At 41.2% G+C, this 16,059-nt stretch overlaps 1 protein-coding gene across 1 annotated transcript in view; it reads left to right on the forward strand.

The window, feature by feature from the left end:
- Positions 1-1,665: 1,665 nt before the first annotated feature.
- The window catches only part of DHX15 (DEAH-box helicase 15), a 58,132-nt gene continuing 43,738 nt past the window's right edge, over positions 1,666-16,059 (forward strand). The window contains exons 1-3 of the mRNA XM_010362990.2: positions 1,666-1,933; positions 9,614-10,049; positions 15,429-15,622. Coding sequence (XP_010361292.1) covers positions 1,863-1,933; positions 9,614-10,049; positions 15,429-15,622 — 701 coding nt within the window. The 5' untranslated portion in view covers positions 1,666-1,862. The remainder of the gene's footprint in view (positions 1,934-9,613; positions 10,050-15,428; positions 15,623-16,059) is intronic.

Raw genomic sequence — 16,059 nt, forward strand, 5'->3', positions numbered from 1 at the left:
ATATCTTACTGTACTGTGAAAGCAAAACCAGGGACGAAGTGGGGACTACTGTACATTTACGATAGAAAGTTGTACTGAATATTTTACAAGTGAAAAAGATACTCATTTTTCTTTGTGTTGACTTTGCCATGTGGATTTGGTACAAACAAATAAAAACCCTCCTTTTTTTGAGTTTGAGACCAGCCTGGCCAACATGGCGACACCTCCTCTCTACTAAAAATACCAAAATTAGCCAGGCGCGTAGCCGGGCAGGGTGGCGGGAGCTTGTAATCCCACCTACGAAGGGAGGCTGAGGCAGGAGAATGGCTTAAACCCGGGGGGCGGAGGTTGCAGTGAGCTGAGATTGTGCCACTGTCCCCCAGCCTGGACGACAGAGCAAGACTGTCTCAAAACAAACACACAAACCCCTCATCAGTTGCAATATTTAAGTTGTGTTTAATCCTAGCAATTGCAGTCCTGAGACTTTGATAAGAACCAGAGTATGATCTTCCACGGCAGCCAAACCAAGTCATTCCATGAACAACAGAGATCACCCTGCTGCAGATAGCCCACAGATCTTTTCTTGTGCATTTCTTCTGGGAATGAATGCAACTGAGGAAGCAGAGATATTTTAGGTGGAGAGATCCACAAAATTCCTTAGAGTCATCTTGCCCCACCTCCTTGTTACAGCTTTAGGTACAGCCGTTGTGGCCGTGAGATTTAACCTTCCACAGCCTTTGCGTCCACGTCTACAGAATAACAACTACCTTGCAGGTGCTATTTAACACTGTGAAAGTGCATTAATAGGCACAGAAAGAAAAACCAAAAAAAAAAAAAAGAAAAAAAAAAAAAAAAGCAAATTATGCCCTCACTGCGAATTCTCTGTATTCTAGCTAAAAACATCTATAGCTTGAGTGCATGGGTGTCCGTGCTGTGCAAGAAAAGGGTAAACTAGATCATGACAAGCCCTAACATTTTCTCACTTCAGTTTCCTCACTGCAATTGATTTTTTTTTCCCCCAAGTCGGAGTCTTGTTCTGTCGCCTAGGCTGGAGTGCACTGGCGTGATCTCGTCTCATCGCAATCTCTGTCTCCCAGGTTCAAGCGATTCTCCTGCCTCAGCCTACTGAGTAGCGCGGATTACAGGCGTGTGCCACCACGCCCGGCTAATTTTTGTATTTTTAGTAGAGACGGGGGTTTCACTATGTTGGCCAGGCTGGTCTAGAACTCCTGACCTTGTGATCCGCCTGCCTCGATCTCCCAAAGTGTTGGGATTACAGGCGTGAACCACCGCGCGCGGCCCCTCTGCAACTGAGAGGAGCGCAGTGGCCTCAAGTTCCAGATCTGGAGTTAATAAATAGCTAGGTTCCAATCCCGGCTCTGCCACTTATTAGTTGTACGATCTTCGTTTCTCAACCTCTCTGGGTCTGAGACTCCCTTAAAGCCGGGGTAATAGAGATGAATAGGATTTCCTAACTAGGACTAGACTTCCTCAACTTCTCGACTCAGAGGGGCAAGCATAGACTGAAATGGAAAGTGAAGGCCTTCAGGCTGTTCCTAACAGCCGCTCCTAGGAGGGGAAAGCTACGGGAAGAGGGAGGAGACCCAAGAAAGGTCGGACCAATGAGGTAGCGGGCGGGACAGGAGTTCCCGCCTTTGGGCGGCGTGCGCGCGCACCTCGCTCGCACGCACGCACGCTGCGGAAGCGCGCGCAGGCCCAGCCCTCGCCGCCGCCGCCATTTTAGCTCCTGGTTCCGGCCGCACCGTGTGGGCTGTAGTAGCGGGAGGGGTGGGGGTCCTCCAGAGTTAAGTGGCTGTCCTCCACTGTGCCCATACAGCAGCCAGCTTTCTTCCTTAATAACCGCCCGTTCGAAGAGTGCGAGGATGTCCAAGCGGCACCGGTTGGACCTAGGGGAGGATTACCCCTCTGGCAAGAAGCGTGCGGGGACCGATGGGTAAGCCAGGCCGGGGGCGCGAGGCAGCAGCTCGGGCTTTGTTGGGGTCCTGGCAGGAAGCGGTCTGGGACTGGCCTGGCCGAGCGGGTCCTGGAGCCCGAGCCTTTGTTTCCTTCTGGGCTGGGTTCACCAGCGGCGGGTGGGAGAAGCGCGGCGCCCGTTCGGCCCGGCAAGGGCGCGGGGAGTTGCGTGCGGTGGGGCCGGTGCCCAACCCAATCCGGAGGGTGGAGAGGCCTGCAGTGGCCATGAGGGCGCCTCCTCCCCCAGGCCGAACCGAGCAGGAATCACTTTCGAGGGCATGGGGCGGGAGTGAACCGCGGACCTCGTGGTCTCGGTTCCCGAGGAAGGCCTGGAGCCGGGGGAGAGAGTGGGGGAGGGCGCGGCGGCAGTATTCGCTTCCAAGGGCACCAGGCACTTCCCAGGCAGAGGGGCCATGGGGAGGGCCTGAGTGGGGGCGCGGCCAGGCACTCCAGACGGGAAAGGCGGAGGGCGGAAAGTGAGAGCAGCGCGTGGATCCTAATGTAGGCTGGGGTGGGGGTGGCGGCAGTTGAGAGAAGCCAGCAAATGGGAGTTCTCTGGGGAAGTGGGAGTAGAGGACCTGCCGGGAGAAAGGAAAAGGTGGAGTAAAATACCTGATGGGCTGGAAGGCTGGTGTTTTGGGGCGACTGAGTGTATAGTTTGGCGGGAGAGAGCGTGCCTTGGTCCATTCAAACACTTCAAAGTAGATACTAGCAAACTTCCGCCCTCTGCCTACGCTCCCGCCATCTCCTCTATTTCCTGCTTTGGTTAAAACTGGTTACCGAACATCATCCCATGGGGAGGGATTAGAAGGCATTCTTTTTTTCTTTTCATCATTTATTTTCTATGCATGTCCCACTTTTCTTCATAAGTAGCTTTTGAAATACAGGGATCATGTTCAAAATGTGTTTTTAGTATTTATGGCGAAACACCGCCCATGTGGAGGTTGAGAATTGAAATGCTTACACAAACTCATGGTGTTCCAGATTCCTTTCCTTAAAGATACAGAGGAATTTAGCAGTTAACAAGCAGTTTCATGAAAATCTATTTCTTGTCCCGTGTGTGTTTTCATTGCTGAAGTACAAAGACCTATTTGGATAATTCAGGCAAAACCCACAAAAACCCGAATATCCAAATACTTTGCATAATTTTATCATTTTATTGTGTACTTGTTACTTTGCATAATTTTATCATTTTATTGTGTACTTGTGATACAGAATCACGGTGTCAAGTCCCCTTGTCTAGCTTTTTTGAAATTTTCAGCTGAAGTTCTTCATTGAAATTGATTTCTAGGGATATGTTTAGTGTCATTGTAGAGTATAAGCCAGGATAGGGTGTACTTTCTGAGACCTTCCCATATGTTGAATTATTCAATACAAAGCAAAAGCATGTCACAATTTTTTGAGTTGTTTAGTTTGCGATATTAGGCATTGTAAAAAGACAATGACACTGTAAGACAGACTCTCTTTAGGCTATCACTGTCCCCCACCATTACCCCCCACAAAACGTTAATGCCTCTGAGCTGTATGTCACAGACTCTCAGAGCTGGGAGCAACTTAAAAAAGACTATACAGCTCCACTCAAGGAATGAGAAATGGAGAACAGTTAAGGTGGCTTGGGCAAGTTTACAGCAGGATCTGGAACCCTGCCTTTATCATTTTCACTCAGCAGCACACAGTTCAGTACTGTAGTTAAGACTCATTACAGCCTATTTTAATGACATTTATAATGGGTTGGTAAAGTAGGGAACACTTAGTTCTTGATTTCTCTGAAGCAAAAATAAATTGCTGTCATCTGGAACTGATGTCTCTAACAGGAGGTCAGATTGGAACAAAATATTCTGGGAGGGAATGAATGAATTCATTTGTATTTGTGCATATGTGCACCATTTAAAATGCTTCTCTTGGGATTAGCGGTCCCACCATATGTATGTGCAATTGTTTACTATCTCTTGCAAAAACAGATACCTTTAGTAAACATGTCGACTTTCGGGGTCTAATGGTAGCTTTATGATTCCCTTGTATATTATTTAGAATTTGCCTATGGATAAAGGAGAGTTCATCTTCGGAATAATGCTCAAGTTATAAGAAATTGTAGAGGGAAGTTTTAATACTCATTTCTATGTCATTTGAGTGCCATTTATCATAGAACTGGCTTTATTTAACGGTGGACTTACAGTGTTTATCAGCATCAGGATTTTTTTTCATACTCCATAATTTTAAGTCACTTGTTGACTGCCATGCAATCCTGCAGATTTTTTTTTTTTTTTTTTTTTTGCCCTGATAGTCAGCAAGTGGTTTTATCTGAGAGCATAAGCTTGTCAGTCTTACAAACTCCACTGCCAGATAGGATGTCTCCAATACTGAGAAGGTAATTCAGTGGGAGATTTCACTTACATTAATGCTCCCAAACTATATAAGGCTTTATTTTATTCCTGACATATTTTAACTTTGAAATCAGGTGAAGTTATTATAGGTTTCTGTTGCGTATTCTGGCCTCATTTCTTCTTTTTGTCAACCCACAGTCTTCACTATACAATTATTACCAAGAGACAACTTACTGTTGAAGTATGGAAAAAAGTTTTCCATGTTAGGGACGTTTTTCATTTTGATGTTGGTTTTTGATATTACCACCTGATAAGACTTTTTCCTGTTACTTATGGGAAAGTAATGCTAATACGTTAATACTGTGATAACATTTGTAGAGCGTGCACATTTTCACTACAATCCTATATGGTAGATGAGGTTAAATGAACTTACCACGGGAACATAAGAGATGTTTATACTCAAAGGTTTAAAAAAGGCATTCCCTAAAATCTTCATCTCCGTCTTTGGAGAACATTTTTTGGTGAACATTTTTTAAGATCCCTGCGTATTGACTCAAAAATATGAGCTATAAAATTTAACATCAGTGGGATCAACACGTGTCATTTTGTACTTTGATTTTTTTTTTCCCACTCAGAAATGTCATTAACTGTAGGTATATATTATGCTTTTAAATTGGCTGCCATAGGCAGGGCGTGGTGGCTCACGCCTGTAATCCCAGCACTTTGGGAGGCCAGGGCGGGTGGATCACGAGGTCAGGAGATCAAGACTATCCTGGCTATCACGGTGAAACCCTGTTTCTACTAAAAATACAAAAAATTAGCCGGGTGTGGTGGTGGATACTTGTAGTCCCAGCTACTTGGGAGGCTGAGGCAGGAGAAAGGCGTGAACCTGGGAGGCGGAGCTTGCAGTGAGCCAAGATTGCACCACTGTATTCCAGCCTGGACAACAGAGCGAGACTCCGTCTCAAAAAAAATAAAACATAAAAAAAATTGGCTGCCATAGTACTCCAGTTGTAAAGGTATGACATCACTTAACCAGTATTCTATTCATTGATGTTTAGGAAGTTTTCCACTTGTTGCTATTTTATAAATGAGAAGTATGATGAACATCCTTATACATACATATTTGCACACATCCTTGAGAAGTTCCTGGAAATAAGATTGACAGATAAAAAGCAACACTTATTGCCAGGTGCGATGGCAAAGCACCTGTAATCCCAGCACTTTGAGAGGCCTAGGTGAATGGATCACTTGAGGTCAGGAGTTCAAGACCAGCCTGGCCAGCATGGTAGAACGTGTTTTTGTCTCTACTAAAAATAGAAAAATTAACTGGGCGTGGTGGCTCACCCCTGTAATCCCAGCTACTCTGGAGGCTGAGGCAGGAGAATTGCTTGAACCTGGGAGGGAGAGGTTGCAGTGAGTCAAGATTGTGCCACTGCACTCCAGCCTGGGTAACAGAGTGAGATTCTGCCTTTTTTAAAAAAGAAAAGTAATGCTTATTTAAAATATCATGATTTTGATGACCAGTTTACATCTTCATTAGCAGTACTTCAGTGCCTGTTGTTATTCCATGTAGAATTTTTGTTTTTTCATTTTTTAGATATAGGGTCTTCCTCTGTATCCCAGGCTGGAGTGCTCTGGTGTGATCATGGCTCACTGCAATCTCAAACTCCTGGGCTCAAGTGATCTTCCCACCTCAGCCTCCCAGGTAGCTGGGACTACAGCTGTGCCACCACACCTGGCTAATTTTAAAGTTTTTTGTAGAGATTTTAAAGTTTTTTGTAGAGATGGGGTCTCAATATATTGCACAGGCTGGTCTCAAACTTTTGGCCTCCAGTGATCCTCCCACTTTGGCCTCCCAAAGCACTAGGATTATATGCGTGAGTCACCAGATCTTGCCTTCTATGTAGGATTATAACATGATATTAGAACTTTAAAAAGATCTTCAATAATAGACAATATTGGCTGGGCATGGTGGCTCACGCCTGTAATCCCAGCACTTTGGGAGGCTGACGCAGTCAGATCATAAGGTCAAGAGATTGAAACCATCCTGGCCAACATGGTGAAACCCCGCCTCTACTAAAAATACAAAAATTAGGGGGGTGTGGTGGCACGCGCCTGTAGTTCCAGCTACTCCGGACACAGGCAGGAGAATCGCTTGAAACAGGGAGGCAGAGGTTGCAGTGAGCTGAGATTGCACCACTGCACTCCAGCTTGGTAACAGAGCAAGATTCTGTCTCAGAATAATAATAATAATAACCACCACCACCAATGTTGGGCATTTGCAATGTGCCAGACAACACTTTTAAGCACATCACACACATTAACTCATTTAATCCTTTTGATACTCTACAAGACATATTAATAGCCACATCTTATAAGTAAGGGAAGAAATAACTGTGATCCTCTAGTTGGCTTAAGTCTTGAGCCAGGATTGAACTGAGACACAGTACAGAACAGTATGTTAAACAACTGTGTCATATCATCTCTCTCCCTGCTAGTGCTGTGGCTGTGTCTGAAGCACTGACTTGACACCAGTTTTTAAAAACCCTTATACCTCAACTAGTAAACTTTTAAGAACAAAACTCCTTTATCATAAAAAATACCTGTTTAAAAAAGAAAACATTGCGCAATAGTTGATAAATATTTATGAAGTGGAGGGTTTGATTTCCCCCCTTTACTGACCTTTCATTTGTATCCTCCCTCTTTCATCGAAGGTAGGTAGTTTGAGCCATAAGCAACATTTCTAGGTGGCTGAATTTGCCTCCTGCATCCTCCCTGTTTTCTTACCTTAATCTGAGACTAAAAGTATCTGAAAATGCTTATCATTTTGCAGGTCAGTAAATTGAGGTGGTGTCTTGCAACTGTGATTCCAGCATTCCTTTTGTCTTTACCACAGCTGTCTCCATTGCTTGATCAGCAGCTAACCTTTTTATCTTTAGAATATATTTTATACATCCTATGTTTGGTTTGGTAATGAAGTTTCTGATGAAGTGGGCCCCTGAAAAAAATCTTTGTTAGTATAGGTATTACTTTTAACAAACTAAGGCAATATGTAATACATGATTTACTTTGTCACCGCTCTTCCCCCAAATTTTGTAACTCTTGAAAGGTTAGGTCCATGTCTTAATTGCCTAGTACTATGCTAGAAGTATAGAAATCATTAAACTAGGCTGGGCATGGTAGCTCACATCTGTAATCCCAGCACTTTGGGAGACTGAAGCAAAAGATTGCTTGATCCCAGGAGTTCAAAACCATCCTGGGCAACATGATGACACCCTCATCTCTACAAAAATAAAAAAATTAGCCAGGCATGGTGGTGCATGCCTGTCTGTAGTCCCAGTTGCTCGGGAGGCTCAGGTAAGAGGACCACTTGAACCCAGAAGTTTGAGATTGCAGAGAGCCATGATCCAGTGAGCCACTGCACTCCAACCTGGGTGACGGAGCAAGATCTTATCTCAACAAAAAAGAAAATTGTTTGAATTATTTTTTGTGATCTCCTTCCCCCATGGTTGAGTGAGTACTAGAAACATGAATCCTTTTTGTATAGACCAGATGTGCTTTAAGAGTTCTTTTCTAGCTGTATGTTCCATGATCTTTAAGCTGTCTAGTATTTGAACCATATGTGAGTACAGTGTTTCTCACTTTAATGGGTACATATCTGTGTAGTCTTATTGTAAACTTCACCTCATTGGCATTTTGGAGCAATGTAAACACTTATTTAATTAACAGTCACCTTAGACCAGAAACAGGAGAAGCAAAGATGGTTGATGGCATATTTCAGAAGGTAGGCCCAGACTCTCAAGTATTGAATTGTGAGACTTCATTTTATGTTTTTAAAGTTATCCATTGACTTTTCTTTCCCATTGATTTTCTTTCTGTTTATGCCAGGTGAGATGAGAGGCTTCATACAGTTCTGGCTTGTATGCTGTCTGAATTTTGTAGGTGAACATTGGGATGGAAGAGGGGAAAATCACTTTTCATGTTTATATATGCATATATCTGGCTTTTCCTCTCTTTGAGTAAATTTGTGCATGGCACACAACTGTACTTGGAGCACAGGGAATTTGTACTTTTGTGTGTTGTGGGTAAGGAAGAATGACATGTTTAGGGGCTTGTGTCATAGCTCCATCATGCCTCATTATTTCAAGTCTGGGTTTAAACATCTTGAGGCAAGTTTCTCTGCTGGAGTAGTTGGTCTGTAGTAAACTGGATTAGTAGAATGAACAAGCATAGATTATTTTATTTTATTTCCACCACCAGTCACCCAGAGGCTGCTTTCAGCCACAATGCATATGAACAACATGCAGCCCTTCTGCTTGTGAAGTTCTTAGCATAGATACTTTTAAAATGACTTAGTAAGGTCAATCTCTAATAACTGGAAATAGATACCAGAATTGACTACTTAAAATTGACCCAAGTTTAATAGAGTGGCTACCTGTGTAATTTTAACATGTTAAACAACTTGATATTATTCATTGAAGCTTATTTTTAATTTGATTATGTTTCATTTTATGGTAGACCAAGGTACATAGATTTATAGAGTGCTTTCAGTTTTTTACTGTTGCTGTTAAGGTTAAAATGCAAGCGTAAACAAGGAAGAAGGAATAAAAGTGTTTTAATTTCAGTTTTTCTTACAAAGCAGTATACATTTACGGAACAAAATTGGGGAAGTGCTGGAAAGTATAATTAAAAAAACAAATTCTGCAGTCCTGTAATTCATATTTGTATTAGTTGAGATGTTGATATGTATAACATTGTACTATGCTCTTTTCACTTTGCATTACAACCAAACATTGTCCTATGGCAAAGAAAGGAATATTAAAATAATTTATTAAATGTGGATTATAAAAGTATTGAGCAAAACCCACCACTGTTGACTGTAATAATGTGAGGTGGAGTTGTCTTTATGTCCAGTAGCAGTGTTTGTGCTAACTTCTGAATATACTTTTAGTGCAAAAGTACCTCTTCACAAATTGAAGGAGAATTTGAGAAAGATTGAGATGCCATCTTCTTTTGCTCAATTTGTACCTATCCTTTCTTCATCCTACTCTCAATATCTGATTTCTGTTGTCTAAGTAGGAGGGGTTTTACTTGCAGCAGACTGAGTTCTTGTAACCTTACGTTAAAAGTTAAGGAAGGTGAGGCATCAGCAAGGAAGGGAAAGATGAGAAGCCCTTGATTGTAGGGTATTTTTTATTATTTCTGATAGTTACATAATCCGTTGGCTTTTTTACTCATTTGAATTTTGGACATTTACTGTCTTTGTGATTATAACACTAGCATGAACATTCTGCTTAAAATTCAGAATCTGAATTCTAAATTTTTGTTTTTAGGAAGGATCGAGATCGAGACCGGGATCGTGAAGATCGGTCTAAAGATCGAGACCGAGAACGCGATAGAGGAGATAGAGAGCGGGAGAGGGAGAAGGAAAAGGAGAAGGAGTTGCGAGCTTCAACGAATGCTATGCTTATCAGTGCTGGATTACCACCTTTAAAAGCTTCCCATTCAGCTCACTCAACCCACTCAGCGCATTCAACGCATTCGACACATTCTGCTCATTCAGCGCACGCCGGACATGCAGGTCACACGTCACTTCCACAGTGCATTAATCCATTCACCAACTTACCCCATACTCCTCGATACTATGATATTCTAAAGAAACGGCTTCAGCTCCCTGTTTGGGAATACAAGGATAGGTTTACAGATATTCTGGTTAGACATCAGTCCTTTGTACTGGTTGGTGAGACCGGGTCTGGTAAAACAACACAGGTGAGTTACTGTATACCATGGTACATATTTCATTTATGTTTAAGTTTAGCAAACGTTGCATGTTTGATTCTGGTGGTCATTTCCCTTGTCTGTCCTATGGAACATCTTGAAAAATAGCTGCTTTGATGTTTAATTGGCACTCTGAATTTCAGAGTGGAAATCCTTTAGAGAGTACCTCTCTCCTCTGAGTCTAGGGGAAAATAGTGGTGCTTGCTTTTCAAATTTTGTTACCTTAAGTATGGCAGAGTGATGCTTTCCCACCCATTTTGACTCTAGGGTGGTACAGATTTAGGGACACACAGTTTATTTTCTGGTGCTTGGGTGGAGAAATCAACCACTGGGGTAGATTTTTGTCGTTTGTGTTTAATATAGTATCTTGAGCCATGCAAGTATCTATTTTTCGAAAAAATGAAGTGCTAAAAGAATGTGAAGTCTATACTCATGACTTTTGTCCATCTAGTCGTCCCCCCCATAGAACTAAACACTGTTACTAGTGTCTTATTTGTAATATATCTAGGATATTTTTTAAACACGGATGGGCTATTATTAACTAGACCCCTGTTGATAGACTTTTAGGCTGTTTCCCATGGTTGTTTTGCATGGGCAAGTGTTTCTGTAGGAATCAGAAATTGCTGGGTCAGAAGATCATTTGTAATTGTGATACAGAAAGCTGGATAGCCTTCCAGAGGGAGTGTATTAATTTACCTTTCCATGAGCATGTATGAGAACATATGTGGGAAACTATTAAAACATATTATTGAACTTGAATTTTTACAAATCCAATAGGTGAAAAATTGCATTCTAGTGTACTTTTTAATTTGCATTTTCTTGCTGTGGGTGAGAAGTAATTCTTTATACACTTAAGCCTGAACCATCAATTAAAAATTTCTTTTGGTTTCAAAAGGAGCGGTCCCTGATCATTGTAGAAAATTTGAAAAATTCAGAAAAGTATTGAAGCAAATTTAATAATTAACCTGTCTTACCATGCAAAGATTGAACATACTGCATACACAATTTATCTTTTTCTAAAGTTACATGTGCATAGACATTTTGAAGGTACTGTAGCAACAAAAGTAGGAAGCTTTTATTACAGACTGAGCCTTAGTAACTTTTTCTTTTCTTTTTAATTGTTGTTGAGACAGAGTCTCTTTCACCCATGCTGGAGTGCAGTGATGTGAAAGCAGCCTCAACCTCCTGGGCTGAAGGGGTCCTCCTGCCTCAGCCTCCCAAGTAGCTGGGATCACAGGCATGTGCCGCCAGTGCCTGGCTAAGTTTTAAATAAAATTTTTGTAGAGTTGAGGTTTTGAACTCCTGAGCTCAAGCAATCCTCCTGCCTTACCCTTCCCAATTTTTCTTTTTTAATGAAGGAAAACTTAGAATTGATGTTAGGGTATTCAAAAATCACCTTACGGAAATTTAAAGAATTTTCAGAATACATGAAAGACTGTAACTCTGAACTTACTATTTAATTGACATTTGGGTAAAGCCAGACACTGTATACTTTACATGTATTAGCTTATTTACATTTTTCTATAATCCTGCAGGAAAGATATTCATCACCGCTTTACAGATGAGCAAAATGAGGTTTAGGTTTATGAGAAACTTAGGTTTAGCGGATTGTCCTGGGTTGGGTTGTGGATTTTGGTGGGCTCAACGTTTAAAACTTTGTACCTTTGTCTTTATATCTAAAGTTATATTTCATACTGCTATTCTGTGGTTTGATATAGGTAGCCTCATTTCAGAGATGAGTTTATTAATGGTTAGTGTAGAAGGAGGTCAGGTCAACTCAAGATGAGGTTTGTGATTATTTGGATTAATATTTGACTTTTAGAGGGGTAAAGATACTTGAATACTTGGGATTGCAGCACATCAGGGAGATTTGAAGGGAAACCAAACAGTTTAAAAAGTGAATTTCATTCGAATGTTTCCTAACATACTTTTATTAAACTTTGACTCAAACCATTAAAGCCAGTCTTTTTTTGGTGATTTGTTCTTGTCAGAAAAATTCTCTAAACAAAATCTAAAGTAAGGACTTTAACTTTTTTTTTTATTATTATTTTGAGACAAAGTGTCGCTCTTGTTACTCAAGCTGAAGTGCAGTGATGTAATCTTGGCTTCCTGCAACCTCTTCCTCCTGGGTTCAAGTGATTCTCCTGCCTCAGCCTCCTGAGTAGCTGGGACTGCAAGTGTGCGCCACCATGCCTGGCTAATTGTTTTTGTATTTTTAATAGAAACGGGGTTTCACCTTGTTGGCCAGGCTGTTCTCTAAATCCTGACATCAAGTGATTGGCCTGTCTTGGCCTCCCACGTGCTGGGATTACAGGCCTGAGCCACTGCACCGGACCATGACTTTTACTTTTGACAGACCTACAGTAAAGACGTTTCACATTGCTGCTTAGTAAACACATAACTGCACATGAGTAAGGAATTGAAGCTAGGTCAGCCAAAGGGACAGTGTGAGCAAGGACACATGTTGAGCTAAGGGAATGCAGATATGCTGTGGCCAGAATACAGAGGGTTTGGGAAGGTGGAGGTGGGGCAGGTGAGACTGCAGCTTAAGTTGAGCCTTAATATATCTTACATAGATTAGAAGCCATCAGAGCTCTTGAACTGAAGAGGAATGATGAGGATTTTTTTTAAAAAAATATCCTATCTAGTGAACATATTGATGATAGACCATGTAAGAGGTCATAACAAAAGTTTATTCTGTGAAGGGCCATGGGAATAGAAAATAAAGAATGGATTGGAGTCAGGATATTAGGAATTAACAAGTATTTTGGAGGAAGGTGAGAAATGGTTTTGCTTTTGAATGTGTGAATTTGAGATACTAACTAGGTGGAAATGACCGTTAGCTCTAAGATGGAAGCTAGGGTTAGGATTGGCATTGATGAATTATAGTTAATATTAGAAATTAGAACATGTAAAACTTCACAGGATATTGTGTGAAACAAGAAGACTAGAACACCGAGGATCAGTTTGTAAGATGACCTCAAATGGAGGAAGAGAAGAAGCTGAAAAGGAGGAATGGCTTTAAAATAACTTAGTCCTGGCTGGGTGCGGTGGCCCATGCCTGTAATCCTGGCACTTTGGAAGGCTGAGGTGGGCGGATCACCTGAGGTCAGGGGTTTGAGACCAGCCTGGCCAATATGGTGAGACCCTGTCTCTACTAAAAATACAAAAATTAGCTGGGCATAGTGGCGCATGCCTGTAATCCCAGCTATTTGGGAGGCTGAGGCAGGAGAATCACTTGAACCCTGTAGGTAGAGGTTGCAGTAAGCCCAGATTGCGCCCCTGCATTCCAGCCTGGGCAACAGAGTGAGACTCCGTCTTAAAAAAAATATAACTGATCATCCCTGGCTTGAATACACCAGTAGCCTACATATTTCAGGACCTCCTTCTCTTCTTAATGTTATTTTCCTTAGAAATGTGAACAGATGCATTAACTGACTGGTTCTCCAGCTATTGCCTGGGAGTTCATAAAAGTCCTTGAAACGATTTCAGGGGTCCTAGAATTTGTAAAAATATAAGGAAATGCACTCTTCTAGCTAAGTTTTTTTGTTTGAAAAGTAGTCATTTTTATAGAAAGTGTTATTTTGTATTAAAACAGAATGAGGTTTTATTGTTAGCAATTAATAAATATTTTAGCAATTTTTCAGTTTTAATTTCTTAACACAGTAAATTTATTAGTAGTTTGGCATCCTTGTTGGTCATTTTCAGAGTGAGTGTACAGGGGTCCTGAGAGCTGCTAGTTAACTTGTTGGTCTTGTTTTTCAAGTGGAGGTAAGCTGTCGATTTTAGCAGAGTGAATTAAAAAATCTGAAAATTCTTGGCCAGGCATGGTGGCTCATGCCTGTAATCCCAGCACTTGGGAAGGCCGAGGCAGGTGCATCATCTGAGGTCAGGAGTTCGAGACCAGCCTGCCCAATATGGTGAAACCCCGTCTTTACTAAAAATACAAAAAATTAGCCAGACGTGGTGGCATGAACCTGTAGTCGCAGTTACTTGGGAGGCTGAGACAGGAGAATCACTTGAACCTGGGAGGCGGTGGTTGCAGTGAGCTGAGATTGTGCCATTGCACTCCAGCCTGGGCAACAGAGTAAGACTGCATCTCAAAAAACAAACAAACAAAAGATCTGAACATTCTTGTCTTGAGAATTTTGAAATAATTTTAAATATCTTTAGTTCACCAGTGAGTGGTTTTTGAATTTCACTTTCTAGATCTTTGAAAGTACATTTTGCCCTTGTGAAAGGGTTGCTGAATTGAGGATATATATAGGTCTGTGGATTTACAGAACCCGATAGATACCACTCCTTTAGTTATTTTTATTCATTTAAAGTGTTTTAAAGATATATGTGATGTTTTTAGAGAATCAGCGTAATTAAACCTCCCTTTCAGATACTTGTCAGTGACAAGTTACCCCCAAATTGCAGAAGCAACCTAACTAAAATGTAATAATAGTGCAGCTACCAATATTCTTCATCAGTTTTACTGTACTGATACTGTGCAGAAAACTCCATGTTTCCTGTAGCATTAGAGTCTGATAGGCTTCTGGAAGCTTTGATGTAAACCAATTATGCTCTTCCAGCAGTAGATTTCCATTTAATGTGAGCACTTACATTTTCCCCATGGTTCTTTTCCAGTTAAGTGACTGGAAAACTGTAAAACTGGGGAATCCATTAGCTATGTTGATAATGGAACTGGGGGGGGAAATGTACTACCATCAAGGCACCCAACTTAACTTGTGCTTGGGGGTCCCCCGCCCCTTTGGCCACCCTTAATGAAGTGGTACTGCTCTAAGTCCTGTTAAATTTGAGACTGGCAGTTCTTAAAATTGACTTTAAGATGGTACCTAAGGTGCTGCCATTGTGCATACTGCTCCTGAGGGGAAAACGATAGGATTACCAAAGAGTGGGATGCTAAGAGTTAGGTTCTGCTGGCTTATCAGCCAAATTTGAATTGAATTAAATACAAGTACAGCTTCAGAGGGGGGATATGATTTCTACTTGATTTTGCAACTCAAATTATATAAGAATTTAAAAGTTACACTTTCTTAGAAACATTATAAAGTAGAATTTGTAGTAAGTTGGAGTTTTTAAAATTGCATAGGGAAATACTTCATGATGGGATAGTTCACCCTGTCGAGTGCATCTCTGACTGTGTATACCCAGCTCAGGGGTATGTGTCATATCAGTATTATACATGACTGTTCCTTGGTTTAGAGAGCTTGTGTTGTTACAAGATTTGAGTCACAAATCTTTTTGTCATTTGCCTAATTGAATTTGTTTTTAAATCATTGGAATGAGATAAAGTGTTTTATGTTACATATGCTTGATATGCAGGCAGAATAGAATTAATTTAAATGTGAAATTATTTGATAGATTCCGCAGTGGTGTGTGGAGTACATGCGATCATTACCAGGACCCAAGAGAGGAGTTGCCTGTACCCAACCCAGGAGAGTGGCTGCAATGAGTGTGGCTCAGAGAGTTGCTGATGAAATGGATGTAATGTTGGGCCAGGAAGTTGGTTACTCCATTCGATTTGAAGACTGCAGTAGTGCGAAAACCATTCTTAAGTAAGTACTATATCTTTAAAGATGCTTTTCTTTCTCTGTTTGCCATTTTCTGCCATTAGGTAGAAGACTTTGCTAGTGCAGGCTTATGTCATCCAAATTTAGAATTGTCCAAAGTAGGCCTTCTTAGACTTACCACATGACCTTATTTTAATTATAGATTATTGGTAATATATAGATATTTGGTAGAAATTGAAGTTCAAAGGTCAGATTTTAGTTACTTGGTTCTGCATTTTAGGTGAAATGTTACTGATACTGTAAAATGTGTGGTTTTAGTAGACACAATGGCGTATGACTTAATTGTGAAAGAAAAGGAAAGTGGCATGTCTTAGTAAAAGATAACTACTTTTAGAAGAATGTATAGGATGGGATATGATTTATTTAGGGGAGAGGGGACTTTTAATGTTAATTATGCACTTATTACCGTGTATCTGTTATAA

This window comes from Rhinopithecus roxellana, chromosome 2, assembly GCF_007565055.1.
Source record: "Rhinopithecus roxellana isolate Shanxi Qingling chromosome 2, ASM756505v1, whole genome shotgun sequence".
Taxonomy (NCBI): Eukaryota; Metazoa; Chordata; class Mammalia; order Primates; family Cercopithecidae; genus Rhinopithecus; species Rhinopithecus roxellana.